The sequence below is a fragment of the Anopheles maculipalpis genome, chromosome X (assembly GCF_943734695.1).
Source record: "Anopheles maculipalpis chromosome X, idAnoMacuDA_375_x, whole genome shotgun sequence".
NCBI classification, from domain to species: domain Eukaryota; kingdom Metazoa; phylum Arthropoda; class Insecta; order Diptera; family Culicidae; genus Anopheles; species Anopheles maculipalpis.
In genome coordinates, this window is record NC_064870.1 from 3509373 (window position 1) to 3534358 (window position 24986).

A 24986-nucleotide genomic window follows, 5' to 3' on the forward strand; every position below is an offset into this window, starting at 1 on the left:
ACACGGGGCGGGAGGTTTCCCCCCCCCCCTCACCCCGTTGCTCAGCGATGATGGAACCGCAAAGCGCGGAATCGCTGAAGCTGGGCGCATATGCGCAGCTTTTCCCCAAACGTCCACCACCAGCAGCACGATCGTTCTTCCTCTTTTTTTTTCTTCTTCTTTTATCCACATTGCCGCAGTCGGTGCACCGCGACTGACCGCGCGCTCGAACACCAGCGAACGGATGTGTGTTGGCTCGTTCGCTCCGATCACGCGAACGAGGAAAATTCGGTTATGAAATGGTCGACGACCTCGGGTCAGGTCCGTTAAATCGTGCCATGTGGGAAGGGGTGAGGTACGGGGTAGGGTTAGTGTTAGCGAGGGAATGGAGGTAGTAGTTCCAATAGATGGAACAGGTTTACCAAGACGCGTTCGGTTCTTGGGAGCGTTCCAGCATCGTTTACCATCCGTGCCGCCCTTGACGGTAGCTGGACTGGAAGGTTTACTACAGCTCCCCGGTTCGGGACGCTGTACTGCCAATGCTATGTGGTGCAGGTGCTACTATCCGTGATCGTATCTGAAGGTAGTCATTTGTCCTATTGAGTAGGATGGTGTGGAGATCTTTGCTGGAGGTGATCTGAGTGGAAGGACCCCATTATTATTTGAAACCCGCTCAAATATTTCCACAGAGTAGTTACTTCTACGCATAATTTTATGGATCGGTCAAAATCTTCATAGAGCCTTGAAGGGCGAGGCTCTATTAACCAATTTAATTTAGAATTAATGGCTAAAAGCAGCGTGTTCTCGATAGAATCGATATTGGACATAGAGTATCTCAACTAAAAGCTAAAAGAGAGAAAGAGAAATCCCGCGTAATGCCGGCTTCTTCAGCTGTACCAAGTGAACAGCGTTAAGTAGCTAACAGAGGTGTGGTAGTTACCTGCCCAGGTTACACTTTCCTTACAATTACACTTACAATTACACTACGTACCCACACACCCACACTAAACAGCTATCCAGATACTGTATTTATGATCTACTATGTTTCAATAGTAGCAGTCACCAACATCACGATTATCTCTTAGACACTTTGATTTATCGCGTACACTACTAAACGGTGTGGTGGACTTGTTTGACGAGACTTATACACGCCTCCCACGTCAATACAGCAGATTGGTTGATTGATGATTGAAGTTGCGTTGAGTTCATATTGTCCGTACAGAGATCTCCACCAGAAGACGTTTACATTTCGCAGAGTCTAGCACTTGCTGTTGTGCTCCGGAAAAGGGCACTGGCACTCTACCACTAGTCGCGTTTCGGCACCGTGCCATTATTGTTTCAACCACGTCCACTAGACACCCTAGCCATCACCGTTTTAGGCCTCGCGCCATATTGCGCCCAACTAACGATCCTTTTCACGCGTATCAGGCTGGCAGATACATTGGGTATACATTGAACAACTGCCGGCAGGCGTCTGTATGGTAAATGTTCGCTGTTGATAGTAGACCAGCTGATCAGTCGTACCGCAAAGTAGCAGATGTCATAAACATATGGTAATTGTGTCTGGCCGAGCGAGGATACTAGCGAAGAATCCTAAATTCTGAGATTCTGGGAGGATTTATCAATCATCAACAATCGACAGTGCAGACATCCCGTCTGTCAGCTTCAGTTGAGCGCCATTCCGGTATCGAGCCGGTTGTATTTTGCGCTACCATTTAAGCGTGTCGACCACCGAACAACAACACGTAGTACCAACGCTAAATCGTGTGTCTGTGTGTATGTCGATGTGTGCAGCTGTGTGTTTGCGATTGCTTTCTCCCAGGTTCACGATTCACATTTCTCTTTTTTGGGGGGGGGGGGGGGGTGGATACAGCATAGCGATACTTTCCACCGCGTTTCTTCATCGCCTCGTAGCAATTTCGCACTCGCTCTTGCGCTGCTTGGCGCTCACAAAAACCACACGCATTTGCAGGGCCTCTCGCTCGCACACGGTATGTTTCGCCCACCTTCCCTCTACCCCTCCTCTATTTAACCCTTCCTATCCTGAACTATAGGCAGGTTGGAGTAGGATTGATTGGGGAGGTCTATGGAGGACCATGCAGCAGGAATTCCACCCATTTCTTATCCACCAACAAACACTGCTATCGTGGCTGCGGCTATCCAACATCATAGTTATCCGATGTTTTCTCTCTTGATTTTTCATTTTCCTTTTATCGTCTGCTTTCTTCTCTATCTCTATTTCGCTATCTCTCTCTCTCTCTCTCTCTCTCTCTCTCTTGCTTCACTCATGTTTTCTTCGTGTGTGTTTGTGTATGTGTGTTTTATGCTTTTACCACCCCCTCCCCCCCCCCCCCACCTCACCCATTTTCCTTAATGTTGGTTAGTATTGTTGTTGTTATTGTCCAAGTTTCATCTACTTTCTCTGTTACACCCGCCATTTTTCCTCGCACTCGTCACGCTTATCTCTTATCTTTCACTACTACGCGTCCTAGTAAATGAAAGTTGCTAGAACAGGTTCGCGTATCGCTGTCACACCGAGAGATGAACGAAAAATTGTGGCTGGCGGGTCGGTGGAGGTATGCTGGCGTTTCTGGCAGCTCACAAAAACCCTAAACTAGACTTTCGATATTGGTGAACAATTTGCCTACCAACGCAATCCAAACATCCCGAGAGAGAGAAAAACAAGTGTGTAAGCTTCTGCAAGTCAAGGTACACTACGTTCACGTTGGAAGTGACCCAGAATGTTATGGGTCACAAAACAAACCACAAGACTAGCGAGAAGTCTTTCCGTTTGCTACATACGGATGCCAACTCGAACTGGAGGTGTTGATGACATCCATCTGAAGGTGTCATTATCACCTATTGCGAATTCTCGACAGCCGTCCGTAGTCAGCGCGATACCACACACCGTTGGACGCTAATGCATTAGAAAGCCCTCCCACTCCGATGTTACGGTCAGGTTGACTTGCAGAGATTGTCTCGACAGTGGTTCTGCCAGCATTCAATGTCAGCACGATCGAGTGCGATTTGATGCGCTTTGGACGTTGGAACCGAAAACTGGAAACATTTCTCACATGGACATGGGGCACATCTCGATCGCATTCGAGTAGCGGGGTGACAAATTAGGCGACGAGTTGTGAAATGGTCCACTGCCCAGTGGAGATGACTCGCCGTCGATCCGTAACCTCGCAGAATATCGACTGTCGATTATTGGCCGATCGGCGTTACGTAACGCACCAAACAGGCTAGCAGTCTGCCGAGACCGTCGAAGGGTAGGTTCGTCAGCGTTGCCTGCCACGTTGTCGTCATCGGTAGCGACTTCACAACATAAACACTGTGCCTTCAAGGATGAAAACTTTCACACTTTCGTGAGCTACATATCGGGAGATCAGGCCCGTTCCGGCTGTTCCTCGTTTTTTTTTTTTTTTTCGGAGCCCCATGATGCCGTTGATCGTTGCGTCTGAAACTTTCGAACACGACACGCTGATTACTGCACTCAAGAAAGCACAGGACACGGGCACAGGTTGCCGCCACATTGAGGTGCGCGCGATCTGGAATCACTCTCTCGAATCACTGTGTGACACAATCCCCTTTCCCCTCGTGGAAGGTTCCACCTTCCATTCCCCCCACTGGTTATTAAACCGTTCGCACTGTTCGACATTAAAATGAAAGGAAATCCCACTGCCCACAATCTGTTTTCCGAGCCGTTTCTTTGTCCACTCACCTGGTTCCGTTCGAACAGCAGCGCATCGGCTGTAGCTCCGACGGATCTGGCCGACCCGAGGGCGACTGAAGAAGGTTGAATGAAGTTGCCGCGACCGGTGTAGAAGTTGCGTGCGATGCCAATCGAACCACCGACACTGTGCGCCACGGCCGCCACCAGCGGCGTCCCAGTTCCGGCTGGGCCAACACTGTACAGTGGGTAAGCACAACCGGACGACAGCAGGAAGGTCCGTTTTCCGGCGGCGCCCACCTTCGGCAGGCTGGCACTGCGGCCACCACCGCCGCCACCGCCATCTCCACCCCCACCGCCACCGACACTATTAACGGCGGTACTGGCCACGGGGCCGGGTGCATGCAACAGCTGGACCTGTTGCTGATGCCCGAGCTGGCTCTTGGAGACCGCAACTAACTGACACAGTTTCTCCTGCACAACGCGGGCACAGGCCCGATTGGACGAACTTAAACACGCCATAGTCAAAACAATTGTGATCCGATCGATGGACCGCTCGAGCACTCGAAGCCCCCGAAAAGCTTGTTGCTGCTTTTGCTGCTGCTGCTGCTGCTGCTGCTGCCGCTGCTGCTACTACTGCTGCCGCTGTTGCTGCGTGCCCCACCAACGGGCCCACACCGTGATCACTCTTCGCTTCGCCCCCCACCCCCCCCCTACCCTTCCCTGAGCCTACGATTCCAAAAAACCACCCCAATCAGGGTCGTCCCCCTGCTGTACCAGAGACTTTTCAGCCGATATCACACGATCGCCCGAACGCTGTCACTCTGCCCGAAGATCGTGCGGTTTGCCTTCTCCCTCCGGCGGACGCTTATACACCGGCCTGTGGTCCCGTTGTTTCGGTCCTACTTTAGCGCGCTGGTACCGGTTTGTTCGCGGGTCCGAGAGCGCGAAAACGCGGGCCCCGAGAGCGAACGTGATGCGTACCGTGTCCGCAGCCTCTCTTTTTCTCAACGGCAAAAGGGGAATCTGCGTGAGTGTGTGTGCGTGTGTGTGTGTGCCCGTTCTTGTACCCGGTGGGGTCGTCGTCGACGGAAATCGCCTTCGGAAAGTTAAGATGTTCAGCGACCAGCGGGTTTGCGAGTGCGACGGCGAAGATCGAACCGCCGTCTATCGCTTTCACTCGGTGCGCTCGACAATTCCGCGGTCTCGAGTTTCCTTACCACCGCCACCAATTTTTCCGACCGCAGCCAACCGAAGCCGAAGCGACGGCCGGATATGGTGGGAGTAAGAGAGGGAGTCTCACCGCACACACCGCAACAGGTGACGATGGCACCGTTTGGTTGTTGATGTTGATGATAGTGCGATGATGTCGACGATGATGATGATGGTGATACCCGCTGATGATGGCAGAAGATAGAGCGTGCGCGTATATTGCTAAACACACGCAATTCAAGATGTAGATCGCTGAAACACAAAGGAAAAACAGCCAGTCAAAGTCGCTGCACATCTACAGATAAGGGCAGAGTTTCCCGCACTAGAGGTTTGTTTTGGTTTTGTTTATCGGACTAAAGTATCTTCCGCCCGATCGCCGCGCTCTGTACCCAACTTATACGCAAATATTCCAACGGAAGCTTTATCACCTGCAACACATCGCACCCCTGCCGAGGCTGCATTTGAATCTTCACGGCTATTTGCCTGAGTTCCTACGATCTGATTGTATGCATCGTATCCTTTTGGGGCGACGCGAAACACAAAAAAAGTTGCGTCAACTGAGAAACAATTAATTTTCATTCCATTTTCCTCTATGGTTCCCGCACACGCTTTCGCGCAAGTCTTTCGATCTGATCTTGCTCGCTGTGACGTCTTTCCGGAGTTGCTCTCTGAGCATGTTTTGGGTGTGATGCTTACTTAGTTCCAAACTTTTGGCACAGGTATCTGATTCCCGGGCAGGATTCAGTCTCAGCTCCACCTTCCCTTGAGCACCGTCTTCTCGTCTAACGTCGACTTCTCCAGTTGACTCGTTAACTTCTCTTTGTAATAACACTAAAACGAGACCAAATAAAAAAAGGAAATTTTAGTGAATGCCACATTCGCCCAGCAAATATCATTGATACACCCATAATCTGTCCAATGCTCTGGTGCACCAGGTACGCCGAATGACGCACATAGCGGTCATGATGTTTCGCATACCAAAAGCCCAATCCTGCGAGGACCCGATATCACCAATGGAAGTTTTTTTTTTCTCGAATTGACGCAAATGAAGGACCAACGCTCGACCGTTTTCGCACAGCGTGTGAAAAGTCCCAGAAATTATTCACCCCGGACCGGATAGAAGCGCACAAGCATCGCCTAAAATTCTGATGTCGTAAAACTCGACTCGGCTTCTTCTCGCTGCATAAGCGCGCTACGTTTGCGGCATTTTTTGGCAACGCTTTTGGCAAGACACTGGATGCTGAGCGTTTATCGAATGCGACCTTCGCATGGCGTTCGAAACTAGCGATGTCGTTTTGGAGATCAATTAACATAAGTCAGAGAACCGGATCGATACTGTGGGGCTGCATGACTGACGTCAATTCCGGTTAGCGAACTCGCCTGGTTAGCGAACTAGGGAAGTATCATCGATCTCGAACACCTCCATACCAGAACTGTGATATTGTCTGTGTTTTTCGGAAAAAGTTGGGATTATCAGATGTCAGGAAGACAAAACTTGTAACAAAAAAAAAAAAAGAGCTACTAATGGTAGCACATTAGTTTGGAACGTTTCGGAGCGCAGTTTTCTTTCAAGATATGCGTATTCGACGCCAAACAATACAGGTTGAAGGTTTGCTAGACGCAAATTTTGTGACAAAACATGAAGAACCCGGAATTCATTAGTGTGTAATTAACGCCGCGTACATTAGCGCAAGCGACTAGCCACTGTTTACGGGAAGATTGATCGCTTTCAAGTTCGAAACACTGCAAGAACATAGTGTATGGGTTCTCCTTAATCACTTTCAAGCTTATCACCTGGCTGAGTAGCGTAACAATTTGCAGTATCGTTTGCAAAATTATGTTAATGACGATTAGCTCCAGTCCAAGAGTAGGAAGCCTCATCCTGCAACACATTATACAGCCGGTAATTAAGCGTACCTACTAATTGCCCATTCTGGACGCTTAAAGCCTAAGAATCCTGGAAGGCACGTTTAATTACAACCACGGGAAGAGCGCAACAGAGCTCCCGCATCTTCTCCACATCTTCCACAGCCTTCCATGAGGATGAGCATTACACAATTTCAATGTCGTACCACGAATGTCGACAGAATTCTTAATGAGATCTTGGCCGCATCAGCGAATGTTTCTGCACTTCACAGGTTCGTCGACTGACACGCCACCAGGAAGGGAACAAAGAAAGGTGAATCCTTTGTCGCACCGGAACACCGAATACTGCCGCCAACAGGCCACTGGTACACCGTGGGCAGAATTGCAAACGAGCTCGCACTTACGACCGGGCCGACCAAGCTGTAGAGCTCCACGTGCTTTCTCTCCACGAGTGGGCTCTTGCAGGACATTGTAACGCGTTGCTGTTTGCTACCAGCTGGTGGATGGATGGTCTTTTGTACCAGAAATGAATAGCATTAAGTTGCTGAGCTTTTTTTCTTCTATCTGGTCGCTGATAAGGCAAACGACGCGGAATATCAATCCGCCCAACGCGATGGTGGAGCAGTGAGCGGTACAAAACTGCAATGTATCGCAATGCAATTTTAAATTATAAAAGCGTCATAAATTATTAAGAATATTGACTATTGATTATTATTGAGCAAAATTGTGTTCAACGGCATGGATGATGATATCCCAATAACTTCCATCTGGTATTAAAGACTTCTTCCTTGGTATTATAACCGCGAATGGTCTCGACATGCCATTTGTAGCTTCCTTGACGTGATTTCACCCGGAGATAGGTAGTCTGTTCTCAGCAGTAACGTTTTAAAAATAGTCAGTAAGAATAAGACAGAAACGGTTAGTTCAAACATCAAAAATAAAATCTCAACCTTGGTGTGATATTCGATGACTAGCTGAACTGCAAGGACTCTTAAATTCCATGGTGATCCTAGGTAGTGACAGAAAACTACCTTTGAAGCCAACAGAAATATGGAAGTTGCGATCAGAAGCGATAGTAAACTGTGGATTAGGAGTCTATCCAAAGCAGTCGTGACCACCATCTTAAGCGAGCCGCAATTGAGACTAACTGCATTCAGGTCACTTATCGAAAGCGTATAGGAGAAGGGATCTCTTCCAAAGAGCAGATTCTTTCCAGGGTTTCAACCTAAGAGAGGTTCCGGTTAGTATCAGATAAGCCTCTGCGAAGGCTCAATCAAAATGAAAGTTAGAACCTTTATCCCATCGATTCTGCTGACCGGGCTGGTGTCTCTAACGTCGCAGAGGCTATACAGTGCGTAACGGAACAATATAACCACTAGTTTTTTGAGAGTAACTGGGAAACTTGAAGAAATAGGTAAAAGTGATGTTCTTCGAAGTTTTCTCAATTTTTTTCAATATTTTTACGCACACTTTTTTATTTATTTTTTTACTGAATTAAAAGAAATCAAATTCCATAACTGAAGAGCCACTTACGAACATTTATTATGTTTTATTAAAATCAACATTTAAAAACTTGGAAAAATATAGGTAATGTTTGGAGGCGATAGCGGCGCCAGTTTTCACACGGCAGGACCAGGGTTCATGGGGAGGATTTTGGAACCTCTTTGAAAAGCCTTATAAGGGGACCGACTAGGCTTGTAGATAATTATTAAAAGGAATTCTATCTGGTTACTTGCAGGAAACTTCAACCGAATGTTCTGGTTACTCGCAAGCAACTTCATCTTTTGGTTCAGTTCCTCTTCTGAGCATAACGACCTACTAAGTCACGTCGGCCATCGAATGGCTTATTAAATTTTTTAATACCTCCTATCGGATAATCAGTTTTCATTACGGAGCAATGGTATGGATGGGATTTGAAGTACGGTTCTGCCGAGGCCCGGCACCTCATCAACACCCCCGCATACAAAGGTTAGTTTTCATTTTAAACCTTGCAATCTTCTGCCCACAAAAACGGATCGCACTGTCGCGGTCCAGTGCAGTTCAAATATGACCTTCAGACAATCATTCTTTCGCATCTAGCGATAAAAAAAAATATAAATATACATAAACATACGATTTGCAATCTGACAACAGTCGCGCTTACTGACAGCCGAGATACGGTGCAACTGTCGCTGTTACATAACGTTCCATTTTTGCCGCCTCATATCTAAGCTCTTGAACTTTCCAAACCTCGCCGAAATCGTTCCAATCTCTGGCCTGTCCCAAAACCAAAACTGCACCAACTACCGTATAATTTACGAACTGGCTGCCCCGATCAGCTGATGCTCGAATGCAGATGAAACATAATCATCATCATCATCGTCATCATGCACTTTTCGCACCGTCTCCCTCCCTTTCATCGCTGCTTTAGTGTAGGTGAGTGGGCATACGTGTGGTTGTGCATCAAAGCATGCACTTCGGCCTTTTCCGAATACCGTTGTTGGAGGGTGGCTCCCCCCCAATGAACGTCAACATAGATTTTATGCACCATGTAAAAGGAAACAACGACAACAACAACCAAAAAAAAACCCGTCCGTACACCAACAAGGAAGGTTCGCTTACCTGCATCGCTAACTTCAGTTGCACGCCGTTACGGTTGTTTGGTGCATCCCGTTGTTTGGTAGTTGTATTTTTTTTAACGCGAAGAATTGGCTGAGATTGCGAAACAAGCAGCAAGACCGTTTTTTTTTTTCTACGCACACACGTGTTTTCACTGTACGGCTCGCGCGCGCGCGCGCTCGCACACACACGCACTTCCGGAGTAAATACGGAAAAGCAATGGAACACCCGGCAACAGACGCGGACCAAGCCCGGTGCCCGATTGGTCAGCCTTCCAACCCACGAACGAGCTAACTATTACTGCGCTGGGAAGACCAAGTTTTCCCGACTCTTGGGGACACTTTCTTTCGCACCCCGGCCGCGTACTGTGCAGCACGACAATAACAGAAAACATATGACATTGACATTTCCTTGGACCATGCGATTGTATGGGTTGGGTCCGGAAGGTGCGGCGGGTTTGTTTACCTTTGGAGGGCAAGTGGAAAACAGGTGATGGAAATGGACAAAATATATATTTTTTCATTACAATTTTTCATTTACATTAGATTTTACTGAAGTTCGTTTTAAAGAAAACGTTTCTCATGATAGCGCGAGAGACCAACAGCTGTCAAACTCGCTATAGAAAAAAAAACAACCTAACAACAGGCCGCGAAAAACAAGGAGTAAATGCGCGAGCAATGTCAAAGTTACTGCACGGTACTGAACGGTTACAGCTACATTGCCTACTAGTGATGGACAAAATGCTGTTTTAGTAGGAATCGATTCCGGCTAGTAGATTCGGAATCGATATCGGTTCCGGAATCGGTTCCCCGAATCGCAGTCTGATCTGGAATTTGTTCCTAAATCGATTTTACAATTGGTTCGGACATTGATTTTGGAATCGGTTCCGAAATACGTTACGGAATGTTCCGTAATTGAATTCGGAACCAGAAACGATACCGGAAACGGAATCGCAACCATGTAGATCCGAACACTAATACCTACTAAAAGTAACTCGTTTCAGGATGCCGCCAAACAAGCGTTGTTCGAATACATTTTTCCAATATTTATGCAGCTTTATTCCGAGCATAATATTAAGTCGCTATTATGGTTTAAATAACGTAAGCTTTTGAAGTTGCTTTGTTACAGGCTGTGTATCTTACCGTGTGCTTGCAATCAATCTATTCTGATCTATTTTAGCTGGATAGATCGTTCCATTTATATTTGGTTAATTTGATGATCAACAACTATACACCACGTCTTGGTGTATACGTTCTCTATGGTTAATATGTTTTGTTTGTTTTGTTTTATCCGTTAGAAATCGTACTATATTACACTGACGTGCTGTAAGGACACTTATTAAAACACTAGTAGCATGGTAAAGTGTTGCGGGGAGTCCAAGATATGCGTCCATCCTTCCCCTCCCTCTTCCCTCCCAAAACCGTTACTAACTCTCCAATGAGTTTGATTGATAGGTGTTTTTCATGTGCAAAGAACGTTTCTAGATGCGTGTTTGGTGAAGAAGTTATACCGAATGCCGTCAATAAGGTTCTGTTTTTGGAAAATTTACGCACCAGGAACAAAGACAGTACGAATATTTGGCAAAGCTAGTGTTTATCGTTCTACCATACAATCAAAAAAAACTGAACCAACCCTTCGTACATTACATCTCCCTCTAAACTCTCCTAATCGTAATTTCGTACAATCCCATGCGAACAAAATTTCAAAGTTTGTTATACTGATACGGAAACCGAAAATCATTAACACCGGATATCCATAATGCAGGCTTCCCTACTAGCAAAAACCCTCTAAAGAGCCCTCTAAACCACTGCGCAAAAAGAACTCCCATACAAAATCTTTCAAATCCTCTTCTCTTGAGCAGTGGTCTAGAATGTTTTCTGGAACGTTTTTTTTCGCTTGTTTGCTTGCAGGATTCTGACTCGTAGCACAAGCAAACATAACAATTAAATACGAAAATAGAATAATAAAACAAAACACATCTAATACTTAAAGTCCCAACGAATCACTAACGTCACCGGTCAGACACAGTAACTCCTATGGGCGCGATGAAGACCGTTGATGGACGCTGCTGATGCCACCGTTACTGAAAAAAAAAACAAAGAAAAATAGAAGGTTCATCCCCGTGTTTCAAAATGTAATTTTGTTGGGCAGACTAATGACGGTTTTCTGTGAAAACTTACGATTTGCTGCATTTCAGATGGATGATGAGCAGCACGCATCCAAGCAGTAGACAAACGCTTCCCACCACAATGTACGCAAAGCCAAGGAATGGATTCTTACCGCCAAGGATGGAGGTGGTGGATAGGATGAATTTTTTCGTTCCGTCGAATTCAATTACCGAGTACGCTTTTAGGGGAAAAATCACATGAAAATAACCTTCAAATTCTCTCACACAGGATATTCTAGCAATTTTTAACTCTTTCCTATGTTTTTTTTTTTCTTTTTTGCTGCGTACCAAAATATTTTTGTGCTCTTCCCGAGGATTTTTGGCCCTTCTCAATTGGGCCAAAAATCCTTTTTGTCAGAACAAAACAAAAATATTGTTTTGTTCTCATCAATTATTTCATAAAATAAAATATAAAAAAACAGTAACAAAAACCTCGGGACTAGAACAAAAATATCTTAAAACGCGTCAAAAAGATCTCTCTGGATACATTGTAATTTCCGAGTGAAGCCTACTTACAGTACTTGACGGTCAGCGTGTAGTTGCCCCTCATCAATCCCTCCTTAAAGTGTTCCTGCGAATGATCGATCCGTCGGTGCAGCTTTCGGAATGTGGGCAGTGCGGCCGTACGCATCCACACGATCAGGTCCTCGTTCTGGAACCCATTGTTGTCCTTGTTCGTCTCATCCAGCTCCCACAGTTCGCGGGTCCACGCCTTTGGGCGGCGAAAGCCACGCAGTGCTTCCTTCAGATCACCGTCCGGATTGCGGAACTTGATCTGCCGGTCCGAGGGCCAAGCAATTTCCGTTTGCAGCAACGGTACCGGCGTACTGAGCGTTTGCGAGTACAGTTCGAACTTGTCGCTAAACAGGGAGTTGGCAATCGCACCGCAGGGAGCAATCGGTATGCGTTCTTCATCGTCCGCGTACGCGAACGGGGCACAATCGCTGGACGGGATGGGTGAAAGGCGGCCGAGCAGCTGATCGTCATCGCGCGACTTTACGTAGCGTCGATGGTTTTGGTAATAGTTCGTCAGCCCGTAGTACAGATACACCTTGTCGTGGAAATCTTTCTCCAGCTCGAAGTGTACGGTGCAGACGCAGCTCGAATCCGGATTGTTGCTAATAATTTCCGCACAGCTCTGATTGCTGCTGATGTCCGGCTTGCAGTGGGTGTAATCGTACACGAATTCGTTGATCTGTGCGAAAGTGTACGGGAGGGTGGGAATGTGAGAGAGCAAAAACACTTGCGAAGCAGCAAAAATAAACTTACCGAATTGGATGACAGCAGTAGCAGCACACCGATTGGTATGAAGAGCACCCCGATCAGGAAAAAGGCTGGCAGCACCGTACCAGCGGTCAGGACGGGTTGCCATGCCGGAAGCCTTTGCTGTTTAAATGCTGAATCTGTAAAAATAAAGATAAGCCCGCACGTACGCACACACATAGGCGCAGCCCCACAGGACAAGGAAATGAGTGAACCATGTCACCTAGAATGGCTTACAACCCCGCGAGTAGCACCCTTACCTGAAGGTCGTTTGGATTTAGGCATTTCAGCCCCGTCCACCGTATCGGGCATGGCTTGGCTGATTATAGCAGCCATTTCGACGGACGTTTTCGTTTGATTGACGAACGTACGAAAGATTAATTGATTGCAGAGTTGATTTTGAATGCGAACCAATATTGATCGAAATGGCTAAATTTTCACCCTTCCTTTCACAGTATGACGCACAGTACATACGAGATTTGTGTTTTGTGAAACGTCAAACACCCAAAGGCTTTTGCTGCTATGACGAAAGCACCCTGTGCTAAGGGCTTTGAAAGCTGCACAGTGGTCGCTGCCACGGTCATGACAGCGCGGTGATGTTTCACATTTCAAAGCTGTTTGCGGTTTATATTTTGGAAAAAATTGGAGAAAGGAAAAACAATTGGTCATGTACTGAAATTATGTAAATTATAAAATTTAGTAATTCTTACGAAAAAAACAAAAAAAATAGTATTTTTCATCTGATCGTTCGTACTCGTTTTCTCCAGGAAATGCTGGTATCTGCTCCTCCACGATTAAAAAATTTTAACATTTATTTGCACCTTCTTCTGAATCAATTTTTTGCAACGTTCATTCCTTTTCTAGGTTCCTTTCTACGCCATCCAGACTAACTGGAACCAATCCAGTTAATCTGGAACGCACTCACGGTTCCAAGCCGGTTCCGGCACGTGTGTTTCCAGTTCCGATTCCATGGCAATGGTTCCAAACGGTCCCAACGGTTCCGGACGGCTCCAACGGTTCTGGACGGTTGTAAAAGTTCCAACTGCTCCAACGATTCCTTTTCGATAGATCGATCTTTTTCGATATATATACGATATATTTCGATTCGATATGTACATATTTTATGTCTCCGGTATGTGAGCCGGTTGTGAGAATGCAATTGTCCTAGCGTTGAGTTTCCGTTTAATACGTCTCCATTAAGTTTAATTATATGCACACTTAATGTAAAATTTATAAAAAAAATTCGATCATTAAGCGTATCTACAGCCTCTCACCATTCCAACGGTGCAGCATTTTCGAGGCGTTGCTGCAGCTCGGGCATACCGGCAAACACGTGCTCGTTCGGAATGGTTTCCAACAGTTTTCGGTTCTTTTCGTTCGCCGGAACATTCACCAACAGTGCACACCAACCGGCACCGCGCGCCCCGTTATAATCCTCCCGGCACAGATTGCCAATATGCAGTGCTTCCTGCGGTCTTATTTCCGGTCTATCTGGCTGGAGCAAATTAGCTTTCCGTAGTGCCGTTTCGAATATTGCCGGGTCAGGTTTTTCCACACCCGCATCGTAGCTCGTCACCACAAAGTCTACCACCTCACCGGCCGGTCCAATGCCATTGTTGCGCAGGATGATGTTCAACCGTGGATCAAAGTTCGACACGATGCCTAACGTTTGGTCGGTTTGTGGGGTGCGCAGCTGGCGCAGAAACTCATCCACACCGGGCCGCTGCCGCCAGCAGACACGCTTCCCATCGTACGTGTAATCATCGATCAGTTGCTCCGCGATAATGCTCAACAGTCGGACGGGAACGTTATGACAATCGGAAGAAGAGGCCGCATCGACTATCACGCGTTCAACGAGCGTACGCCACCACCAGCGCCAACTTTCATCTTCCAGCTCTTGCTGGCCGGTTTGCTTTCGGCCGGAACCAAAGTTCGGGTACTGTTGCTTCATCGCACGAAAACAGCGACCAAACGATTGGGCAATGTGATCCTCCTGCAATGTTCGACCGATGCGCGGCTCCAGCACGCTGTTGATTACCTGGGCATAGTGTCGCTCGGGACGTACGGCATACTCCAGCAGTGTATCGGTTACATCGAACGTCACTAGCCGAAAACGGGCCAAATTGTTCCGAACTAAAAGGAAACGAATGCCAGTATTAGAAGGTGTTTGGTAGGTAAGGTGTACTGCCGTACATACAGTGATTCATTTCCATCCACAACGGATGCTTGATTTCGTCGTCGTTGTTGTCACTGGTTGGCACGAAGTATATTTACATATTACATAATGTAACGATCATTATGCTATGGCTTACAGTTTGCTTCTACAGTAGCAATTACAAATGGGAAAATCTGCAAAAGAATCACTAAAAGTTACACAATCTGGTTATCGTACACCGAGCACCGTTGTGTTGCTGTTGCTGTGCTGCTCGCTAACAGGAAGAAACAGCTGATTTGTCATGCGGAGCAGCTGACTGCAAACGAAACGGTGCTGCTATCGCTACGAGATCTTGCATTTGTACGTTCATCTGATAACGTATGCATTAAAAAAGCAACTATTTTCAGATGCATAATAAAATTTTACGGTAAAAGATACTGTAACCAATCAAATTGAATTTTTTTCTTTAATTTATCTTTAATCTTTAAATCTTTTATCTTAAATCTTTAATTTATGATAAATTATTCAATATTTTCCTTGTCATCTTACGCTCATCTTTTCAGGATTATCAGGAGCAAACTTTCGCTCAAATAATGTTTACTGTTCCTGTCCTAGGTACCGTAAACTGACCACTGACCAGTGGATCGATCACCAGATTTTAGCGTAAGTGCATGAATCATCGGAGCGGCAGTTTATGCGGATGATAAAAATAACAATGGCCATACCGTTGATTGAAATGCGCTATATTAGCAACAGTTTTGATTTGAAATTATTTTACTTTTTCTGCTTATAAAAAAAAACACATGCAAGAAACATTAAATGGCCTGTGTCACACATCAGTTCCGTATTTTTAGTCTCGTAATTTGAAAATTACTTCCATTCACTTGTAGAGCAAATCGGCCGCCACCTGATCGGCCACCTCCTGTCCTGCAAGTGCAGCCCCGATAGCCAATCCAAAGTCGAACGTCGTCGCCGGTCCGAGGCTGGTGATGAGATTATCATCCCGCACGACACGTCCCAGGGGTGAACCGGCGGCCGCCGGATCTTCCCACACGTAGCCAGCTTCCGCCATTTGCTCCCGGAACGCGGGATAGGACGTTAGCCGTCGTCCAGCAAACAATTTACCGTGCGCAAGCAGTACCGTTGGTGCAGCACAAATAGCAGCCACCAGCTTTCCCGCTTTCTGTTGCCGCTCCAGCAGTGTACCAACGTCTGGCGCTTCTGCCATCGCTTTAGCTCCATAAAGCCCACCAGGCAAAATAATCGCATCTGGCAGTCCGTCCTCGGTGGCGGCATATTGCTGCACGTACGCTTGCAGTGTCGTGTCGGCTTTTACGTTTACGCCACGGGAACAATGGGCAATCAGGTCATCCTTGGCGGATTCAGGTCCCGGAACCAATGCCACAATTACACCGATCTAAAACAAAAACGATGGCAGGGAAACATTTATCCCCATGCACGGGTAGGAGAAGATTCTGCAATAATGCATTACCTTACAGCGGCGCAGAACATCAACAGTAATAACCAGCTCCATTTCCTCCGAACCATTAGCAATCAAAACGAGTGCGCGCTTGTATGCAGCCATCATGACACGGGTAAGGCTGAAACAAACAGTTGGTGTAGCAATAAAATCGTCAAAAAAAATTCATCAAATTTACCTTCCTACTGCTTTATTGAGCCTGAGCGGTGTCGCTTTTCAACGGTGAAGGTCAGAGCGGTACAAAGTTTGCAGCACTAAGTTTGGAAGCAAATGTGCAACTGACAGTTGACATGGTGCTGCCGAAATCTGTCATACCTAAAATAAAAAACAAAAGCTACAAATACAAAATAGAAAGTAATTGGGTTGAAAATAGAACTTTTTCTGCCTACATGATGTAATGTCGCACCGAAATTGTAAATAAAAACATGTGAAGGATAAAACGGTCCAGTATAAACGCAATCAGACCGAACGTTTAGTTCGGCGCGTTCTATTAACTGGGCTTTGTCCTGCCGGAAAATCGAGCTTTGACGATTGGAAAACAACAGCAACAGCAGCAGCCGCGAGAAGGGGCAACCAAACGGTACGCAAAATTGGTAATAGCTAGTTTATTTTAACAGGATTCTGTTTGGTCATTCTTTCTTCAAAACAACTCAAACTAAATCATTACCTATAGTGAAGAAGAAAAATCGACCCGTACCCACATCCGCGCCAACGCGTAGTGTGTAACGCATTCTGTTCCCTTCCCGAGGAATGGTTGCATCTTGGAGGAATGCAACGTAGTGTCAATATGCAACCAATTTGCACATACACATTCGGTATGGGGAAAAAAGTGTGAAAAAACGTGTGCGCTTGTGTGATACGGGGATTAAAATTCAGCAGCGAAACCTTCGGTACGCACTGTATCGTTGTGCAGCTGGCAGTTCTTTGTCGTGTGGCCACGGAACAAAGCAAAAACCCCGTTCCGCGCATACCAATGCACGGATCATCTGAACGGGAAGGCACAGGATTGTCCAGGTGCGAGGGATGTGAAAACGGATGATGAAGCTGTGTTGTTTAGATAGAAAATCTCAAGTCATTCCTGTTCGCGGTTTCAGGGATGATTCAGTGAGATCCCACAGTGGTTAAACAACAAAATCACAAGTGTCGATATCGGAGTATGTATTATTGTACCACGAAATAACAATCCCACCCACAACAACAATGAGTAATAGCATCCCAGCTCATCATACGTGCGACGATTCATCGTTCGCGCGCGTGTGTGTGTGTGCATGCCCTTTTCTTTCTCCCACCATTCGCCACGAGCCATGTGTGCATACTTTCTTATGTTGCAGCTCACCTTTCGTTTTGTGTGCAAAGCATATGGGCAGTGGGAATGTGTGTCAAGCACATATGTTGTGCTTGTATCTGGATTATGTCATGCTGTGGGAGGCGTGGAAGCATGAAGTGGTGGGAGGTTAGAAGAAAAGGGTTGGCCTCGAATCAACATTCATTCTTCGACCCCACACAACATCTAAATCCCGCACTCATACACATACAGGTGGTTCCAAACGTTCCAAACATGCAAGCATGTTCGAGCAAATGTCAGTGCCCATTACAACCCAGCCTTACTGCCTCCACGCCTTTGTTTTGTTTCGAAACGTTTTCCAATGGAATCGTGATCTGTATCCGGGAATTTCGGATTTTCGGTGTGCATGAGTACCTGTGACCCAATAGATGAGCCATAAGGAAGGTAGAAAAACGATGATTTTCTAATTCACTTTGTGGCTGCGATGCTGAAGTGAGAAAATGCGTATTAACCTAAGCTAGTAAGTGTTGGAGTTGGGGGGGGGGGGGGGGGGGGGTGTTACAAAATGTGCTAGGAAAAACGATAGGAACCTTTCACTCCTGACACGCATTGGAGGGATGAAATCGTCAGTGACCCAAATAGAACGTGAACGTAGATATTCTAATACAGTGAAGATGCACTCGTCCATCAGGTTCTCCCCCTTGCAATCCGAATGAAACATTCACCATTTCAAACCAGCATTTGTGTGCCGTAAGCTACTGCAACAATCAACCTGTCGAATGATGCTGCTCCATTCAATTCAATCAATCCGCTCATCTATCAAAATTCAGTTTCAATGTCACAAAATGCAGATGTATTAGCAAACACATGCGTGTTTTTTGTTGTTGTTGTGATGAAGCTCCAACCGTAAACTACCGTTAACATTATTGAACCCTACTGATGCATTTAACGAACTACACTTTCAGACTCACCCATCGGTGGAAGGGGTGGGGCAGATAGATAAGTGGCCCCGATGGCCGCAGCCCGGCCAGACAATGGCAGCAAGCAGGACGGCACGACGATCCAGCCGATGCAACGTCCAAAGCCACCCCAGCAACCCTTGCCAGCGCTGCCAGCGAATCACTATCCGACGTTCTTCCTAAACGCCCGGAAGCAGGTAACCCGATCCCCTGTGCCGCACGTGATACGGCGGCTAGCACCGACACAACCACGCCGTCCGCTTCCGTCGGTAGTCCCAACGGTAGTTACCGGTAACAGCAATGGTGGCGCACTGCTCATCAGTGCGGACAGTCTTCGGCGGACAGTGTACGCGACGCTACCGTCCGTTTCGTTACACGGCACCAGTACGGTCGGTTGCAACGGGCTGACCAACACGATCGTTAGCTTTGCGGGCAAACAGGCGATCACGGTCCCGGTACAGTCCACATACGATCTTGTGTCGGTAGTGCGGCCCACAGTTCCTACACCACCCGCCACCATTTACAAGCTGGTGCACGCTGGCAGTGGACCAACCGGACGGAAACGGATGCCACTGCTCGCACCGAAACCAGCGCCCAAGGATGGTGCGCAAAAGAGTGACCAACCCTCGACGGTGGACACACCGAACGGTGTTAATGGACGTGTCTCTTCCGTACAGTACAATAATGCACCCGGTTGGCGACGGATTTTACGCAACAAAGTGATCATTTACATTAGGTAGCTATATGACGGTTATACTTTACAGCGAAGAAGCTTTTACGTACTGTTTCTGATTGCTTCCTTTTTTTTCGCAGCCCTTCCAACATGGTTCTTCACAATTACGAGCAGGTAAAAGAATATTTGTTGTCTTCCGGTACGTGCAAGTGTGGTCTGCCGTGCCCGTTCAATCCGGAACAATTCTTTCAATTTGATGCTCAGGTTAGTGTGTGGTTCAGAGTCCCAACTAGTGGTGGGTAGTGGTAGTTTCATTAATCCACTCCGAGGCCGATGTATAAAAACAGCAGCACAATTCCTGTGTCGCTGTGTGTTACAAAATCCGGAGTTACTTCGGAGTGAAGTCCGGAATATCTCGGAGTCGGAATAATTAGACTCCGGACTAAATGAGAATTAACACCTCATTAGTGCCAAAAAAAAAACGACAAATGATGCAAATTTTCTTTTCTCCAGATCCCTAACATGACGATCGCGCCAACAAACCGCGAAGTATTATGCCCACACTTGCAACGGGCAACAAACGGACCGGAGCGTACGAAGCGGTTACACGAAGAGTCGACGCCACCGGCGGCGGATCACACCCACCAACGAACGGCACAAAGTGGAATCCTTCGCAAAACACCTCCATGGCGAAAGAATGTTCCTATGGCAAGCGCTTCGTCACCCCACGGGACAATACCCGACGCAGAAGTTGGTCCAAATGTGTCGCCTATCGCACGCTTTAGTAAACCAACCGATGTGACAAACACCCCACCCTTTACGCCCACCTCCCCGTCCGATATGAGCGTGAGCGAAGGCTCACCGACCGATAGCCCGGAACGGAAGAAACCAACCTTCAAGGATGATCCAACCGGCTACCTAAACCAACAGACCGCCATCTTGCACAATTCGATTTCATTTTTGCACTCACCCGACCGCCGCTCTCCGTTACCGTCGCTCGGTGGGCTTAGTCCGAAGCCGGGCAGTATCAGTCCGGCTGCAAAACCATTAGCGTCACCTTCAAAAGATGGCGGGCAAGGGGCGATACGGCGCCACCGTACGACGCTGGCTCGTACCGTGGAACCGCAGGCGAAAATAACATCCCTAACGGGTGTGGTAAAGTACGAACCGAACGCACCGACCGTTACTACGAAATCTCCGGCCACCAGCAGTATTAAAGCGATCAAATCACCGCTAGCGCGACTAGCGACCGGCGCCGAACGGAACCGGATGGCGTACTACGTAAAGGCTAATGCGGCACCGGGTGCGGAACAGTGCCCATCGGCCAAGGTGGCCAAGCTGCACATTGCACCAGCGGAATCCGTGATACCGTGTCGAATAACGGCCACCACTACCACCACTACTACCACAACCGCGGCACCGATGTTTGTGCCGACACCACCACCACGCTCATCGCACGTGATCAATGCCGGTGGTGCACAAATTGTCGTAATCGATGGTTTGCAGCATTCGGCAGTTGGTGGCGGTACAGATGGTACGGTGCCGGGAAGGATGCGTATCGGTGCATTCCCATCGGTAACGGCACGCCATCCCCAAATATCCGGCCTGATGCCACCGACCGTATCGAAACCGACCGTTGTCAATTACAGCTTGTCGCGTGCCGTCAATGGAACGCCGACGACAGTACCTGTTCCGGTTCCGGTAAGCGCACTGTCCAGCACACCAATGCCGACAACTACCTCGGGCGCCATGATACTGAACGGTGCGAATATTATCCACCTAAGCAATGGGTTGTCACCTTCCAGCTTTCACGGTGGAATACTTACCAACGAACCGTCCAGTCCTGCCGGTACGAACCACTGTCTGCATCATCCGGTCAGTCCGAACAAAGCGTCCATCACGATCCCGAACGGAACGCTCGGTTTAGCACCAGGCTCGACGGTGGTACTGAATCCTACCACCAGCATACGATTTGCGGATAATCATAGCTTTACCACCCCTGGCGGTTTTTCGACCGCAACGGTCACATCCAACACATACCACTACAGCCCAGCACAATGTGCCACCGTGCAAGGGGCGGACACACCGGTCGCGCTAGACATTGCCGGCGGTCGGAAGGTGAAAAGGCAGCTGAAGAATGTTAACGGCACACCGCTCGGTACGACGGGTGGGCTCGTATTACCGGCCACACTGGGGCAACCGCAATCGGCCACATTCCAGCAGCAACTGCAACCGACCCCATTTGTACAGATTGCCTCACCGTACGGTGGCTTGCAAAACATTCAGCTCGCATCGAGCCTGTCCGGGCTTACCGTCGTACCCGTATCGAAATCGACTCCTACACTCCACCAGCAGCAACCTTCTTACGGACTTCTCGGTCAGCCACAAACCATACTACTGCCGGCAGGCAGCATGGTAATGGCATCGGATGCAAGCTCCGCCACCGCCACGCTACTCCAAATACAGAACATGGCACCGTGCGGTGGGAACGCATCACTACTGGCCGGTCAAACTGGGCTCGTACTGCGCCATCCAAAACCACCGTCCACCACCGGTTTTCTCTCGACCCTCGGGCAGCAGTCGTACCTGATCGGTGCTGGTGGAAACGGTCCAACCACCCGCCCGCCTACCAACGTCAATCAACGTCCGCTTGTGGGTACGCTAACCACCAGCACCACCAACAACACCCCCGGCACACCCCAGACACTCTTCGGTAATGGTGCTAATGGTGGTGGTCTCGGTATCGTAACAGCCACCCAACCACTACCGGTCGCTAATCTTGCACTACAGCAACCTTTACATCCAGACGTGACCGCGTCCTACAGTCAACCGGCAAGTTCAGGGGAAGGTGCGAACGAAACGAAGATAGCATCCAGCAACGATACTACGGGTACATCCGAGCTTAAACCGAACACTGTCTATCAGCAGGGGAAAACGAATGTAAGTAGGAATGGGATCGAATCATCCTTGGGTCATCCAGCACTAATTGTAAGCACACATGCTACCGGATCGAATTTTTCGTAAATTCTATATTCTTTGTTTGCTTTCAGTGTGTTTCCACCATGGGCGAAACCGAACCCGTGCCTGGGATAGCGATAACGCTGAAGGATTCGGTACATGCGACCGCCGCTGTTGAGCAGCAGAAAAAGTCCTGGCAAGGCGCAGCGAAGCAGCACGGTGGTAAGTGGAGAATTTGAGACGTACGCATATCTTGCTTCTTACTTATCAAGCACTGAAGCCACTTACGGGTCTCGTGTCGTCTTCTGTCAATGACAATATCTTGAGGTTTCTGGCAGACTTCGCCATTTATGTGCTTCAATTCCCCTGACCTTGTCCACACATCATGTTTTTCTCAAAGCCTACACTTTTAAGCTAGCAAATGTTCCCAATTGTTTCTGGATTTCTCCTGGATTTCATGTTTTTTCCTGGATTTCATGCTCAAACATAGATCGGATTTAGGAGAAGGACTAATATCTCTTCGTTTTATATTCACCGTTGTACAGGTGGAGTTCCACTCGCCGAAACACCAAATCGCGCCGGCAGGAATGCGCCACCACCAGCGTCCGCCACTGGTCGTACGGGTAGCATCGGTTTGATGCGCCGTAGCACCACGGTACAGGCTTCAAACAAACAGCAGTTGGATCAGCGTGTCAAGCTAAGTATTGCCGTACCGTCAGCCACGACCGACGGATCCACGTGCCTACTGACGGATGTGCTCCCAGAGCAAAACTATGGTAAGTGAGGGAGGGGGTGGTTAGAATACTATTAACGTGCTGGTGTTGGTGTGTTTCGGTGTTCAATGTTGGGGTCTATTAACATGGAAAACAAAGAGAATTACTTACGACTCGTGATCTGTCACGAAACTGCTTAATAATCTGGTGTGTTGTGCTCACATTATAATTAATACTGTCTAGGCTGACCAGACAGGGTTGATCAAAAAACGGAACGTATAGTAAAATAAAACGGGACATGGGGGTATTTTTAAGGAAGACAAGAATTTATATTACATTTTGCTTTAGTTTTCAAAAAATAACAAAGCAATCGCATGACTTCAATTCGATTACTTCGATGTTGAAGGTATAATTTGTTCACCGAGCTCGTATTAAGCTGAATTAGAAAACCTTTCGCAGTAAAGAATGATTGTTTGAATTTTTCTCATAGAACTTTTTGCATTCCATGTTGAAATTTTGTCTATCTACTATTGCATTGTCTTGCATTGTTTCGATCTTAAGACGCGGGAATTTCAGTAAAATAAAGTATGTCCGGTCAGCCTAATACACTATCCATGTGTTCAACTCATACTACATAGATGTGCTCATCAGGTTACGACGATTTGCCACTAACTCACTGCGCTACTGTCTCTACTGCTTGTTCTTCGTGTATGCGTGTATGCTGCGGGATACATATTGCCGATTACTAACTACCTACTCATGGGTGCTTTGTCCTACCGCCAACTAAGGTCATTTCTTCGCACACTACCAAACAATGCAAACAAAATCACTGGTGAAGGGTGCTGGTGGTGATCCTGCTGCCGATTAACTGTCTGTCTGTCTGTCCCGTAAATGATCGTACGCATTTTGTTTTTGTTTTATTTGATTGACTTCTTTCTCACTTACGTTTGTGTCCCTACTCCCATTTTTATCCCGTGACTCGACCTCTTTGAAACTCTCAACCAGATGTTACCACGTCGTTGAATGAACACTCCACCACTTCCAAAAGGTCGGTTGAACCGTGCAAGGGACCGAGACAGTTTCGTGTGGGAGATCTTGTTTGGGGTGCGGTACGTGGATTTCCAGCCTGGCCGGGTAAGGTCGTTCTGTCGCCACGGTTAACGGTGGACTCGACCGTACCATCCCCTACTGTGGACAGCTACGATAATGTGCTGAAAGCATCACCACCAACCGTTGATACGATTAAACCGGCCAGCGTATCATCAACGGGCGCAAACGCACCGCAACAGGACCACGTATGGGTACGGTGGTTCGGTGCCGGGCGTGCCAGCGCGGAACGGGTCGAGGTTGAAACGTTGCAGAGCCTTTCCGAGGGTCTGGAGATACATCACCGAGCGCAGAAGGATGCTAGAAAGTGAGACTAAATTCAAATATTGATCCACACCCCGAACCACGATTTACGCGATCGGAGGGGGAACGTGGTTTTTTAAAAAGGGACAAGTTTTTTTCCATGCGGAAAAAGAGAGGATTATCGTATTTTTTTTTTTTTTTTTACTTTCGTTATGTTCCCTTACTCTCACGCTTTTCTCCCTTTCTGTGTTTTATTTTAGGAGCCGTAAATTAAATGCACAGCTCGAACAAGCTATACAGCAAGCGATGCAGGAGCTCGATCATGCGGCAACGTCTTCCGGTTTTGGTCGGTGTGCCAGTGAGCGCGGCAAACAGCGGCAACATCGACGGCACCAACGACGTCAACCACCGCCGCCGGGCAAACGTCATCGGACGGTCGGTGGTGCCACGGGCAGCACAAACAGCGTCAATGCTAACATGTGCAATAGAAAAGGTGGTAGCATACGGTATCTGCGCGCTAACAAATTTAAAGCCAAATCGTAAACCATCGAAGCAAAGCTCCATGGATGGAAGGAAAACAGGAGAAGGTGGAGGCAGGGCGTGGTGGAATTGTAAGGACAAAACGCATCCTCAAAGCGCTTGTAAACGATAGCAA

General features: G+C 47.6%; 8 protein-coding genes across 8 annotated transcripts in view; 4 read left to right on the forward strand and 4 right to left on the reverse strand.

Moving 5' to 3' along the window:
- The window catches only part of LOC126557262 (all trans-polyprenyl-diphosphate synthase PDSS1-like), a 39362-nt gene extending 35044 nt beyond the window's left edge, over positions 1–4318 (reverse strand). Inside the window, exon 1 of the mRNA XM_050212974.1 lies at positions 3704–4318. Coding sequence (XP_050068931.1) covers positions 3704–4174 — 471 coding nt within the window. The 5' untranslated portion in view covers positions 4175–4318. The remainder of the gene's footprint in view (positions 1–3703) is intronic.
- The window catches only part of LOC126561385 (uncharacterized), a 390544-nt gene that overhangs the window by 103613 nt on the left and 261945 nt on the right, over positions 1–24986 (forward strand). The gene's annotated exons all lie outside the window — the stretch shown is intronic.
- The window catches only part of LOC126557347 (lysophosphatidylcholine acyltransferase-like), a 238922-nt gene that overhangs the window by 77201 nt on the left and 136735 nt on the right, over positions 1–24986 (forward strand). The window lies entirely within an intron of this gene.
- LOC126557212 (cytoplasmic dynein 1 light intermediate chain 2) overlaps positions 1–24986 on the forward strand; it is a 367651-nt gene that overhangs the window by 48269 nt on the left and 294396 nt on the right. The gene's annotated exons all lie outside the window — the stretch shown is intronic.
- LOC126558652 (cell cycle control protein 50A) lies at positions 11312–13094 on the reverse strand. Its single transcript, XM_050214707.1, has 5 exons — positions 13019–13094; positions 12765–12898; positions 12012–12690; positions 11509–11674; positions 11312–11411 (listed from the first exon to the last, which is right to left on the reverse strand). The coding sequence occupies exons 1-5, from the start codon at positions 13092–13094 to the stop codon at positions 11363–11365; spliced, it is 1104 nt and encodes a 367-aa protein (XP_050070664.1). The 3' UTR covers positions 11312–11362.
- On the reverse strand, positions 14022–14965 carry LOC126559541 (rhythmically expressed gene 2 protein-like). Its single transcript, XM_050215714.1, has 2 exons — positions 14956–14965; positions 14022–14891 (listed from the first exon to the last, which is right to left on the reverse strand). The coding sequence occupies exons 1-2, from the start codon at positions 14963–14965 to the stop codon at positions 14029–14031; spliced, it is 873 nt and encodes a 290-aa protein (XP_050071671.1). The 3' UTR covers positions 14022–14028.
- On the reverse strand, positions 15794–22616 carry LOC126560721 (protein dj-1beta-like). Its single transcript, XM_050216681.1, has 3 exons — positions 22590–22616; positions 16406–16486; positions 15794–16330 (listed from the first exon to the last, which is right to left on the reverse strand). The coding sequence occupies exons 1-3, from the start codon at positions 22614–22616 to the stop codon at positions 15794–15796; spliced, it is 645 nt and encodes a 214-aa protein (XP_050072638.1).
- LOC126566478 (mucin-19) lies at positions 18661–24895 on the forward strand. Its single transcript, XM_050223268.1, has 7 exons — positions 18661–19373; positions 19451–19574; positions 19824–22250; positions 22361–22490; positions 22814–23044; positions 23987–24395; positions 24592–24895. Exons 1-7 carry the CDS (start codon positions 18691–18693, stop codon positions 24872–24874), a joined length of 4287 nt encoding a protein of 1428 aa, XP_050079225.1. The 5' UTR covers positions 18661–18690; the 3' UTR covers positions 24875–24895.

Bases quoted from the DNA above. Each gene is read 5' to 3' on its own strand.
- LOC126558652 (XM_050214707.1), bottom strand. From the start codon at position 13,094: ATGGCTGCTATAATCAGCCAAGCCATGCCCGATACGGTGGACGGGGCT. The intron at 12,899-13,018 runs GTAAGGGTGCTA...TTATTTTTACAG, and splicing joins TAAATCCAAACGACCTTCAG to ATTCAGCATTTAAACAGCAA. The intron at 12,691-12,764 runs GTAAGTTTATTT...ACTTTCGCACAG, and splicing joins TACTGCTGTCATCCAATTCG to ATCAACGAATTCGTGTACGA.
- LOC126566478 (XM_050223268.1), top strand. From the start codon at position 18,691: ATGGCCGCAGCCCGGCCAGACAATGGCAGCAAGCAGGACGGCACGACG. The intron at 19,575-19,823 runs GTTAGTGTGTGG...TCTTTTCTCCAG, and splicing joins TCTTTCAATTTGATGCTCAG to ATCCCTAACATGACGATCGC. The intron at 22,491-22,813 runs GTAAGTGGAGAA...ACCGTTGTACAG, and splicing joins CGCAGCGAAGCAGCACGGTG to GTGGAGTTCCACTCGCCGAA.
- LOC126560721 (XM_050216681.1), bottom strand. From the start codon at position 22,616: ATGGCGAAGTCTGCCAGAAACCTCAAG. The intron at 16,487-22,589 runs ATATTGTCATTG...ATGGCTGCATAC, and splicing joins AGTCTGCCAGAAACCTCAAG to AAGCGCGCACTCGTTTTGAT. The intron at 16,331-16,405 runs GTAATGCATTAT...TTTTTGTTTTAG, and splicing joins ATGTTCTGCGCCGCTGTAAG to ATCGGTGTAATTGTGGCATT.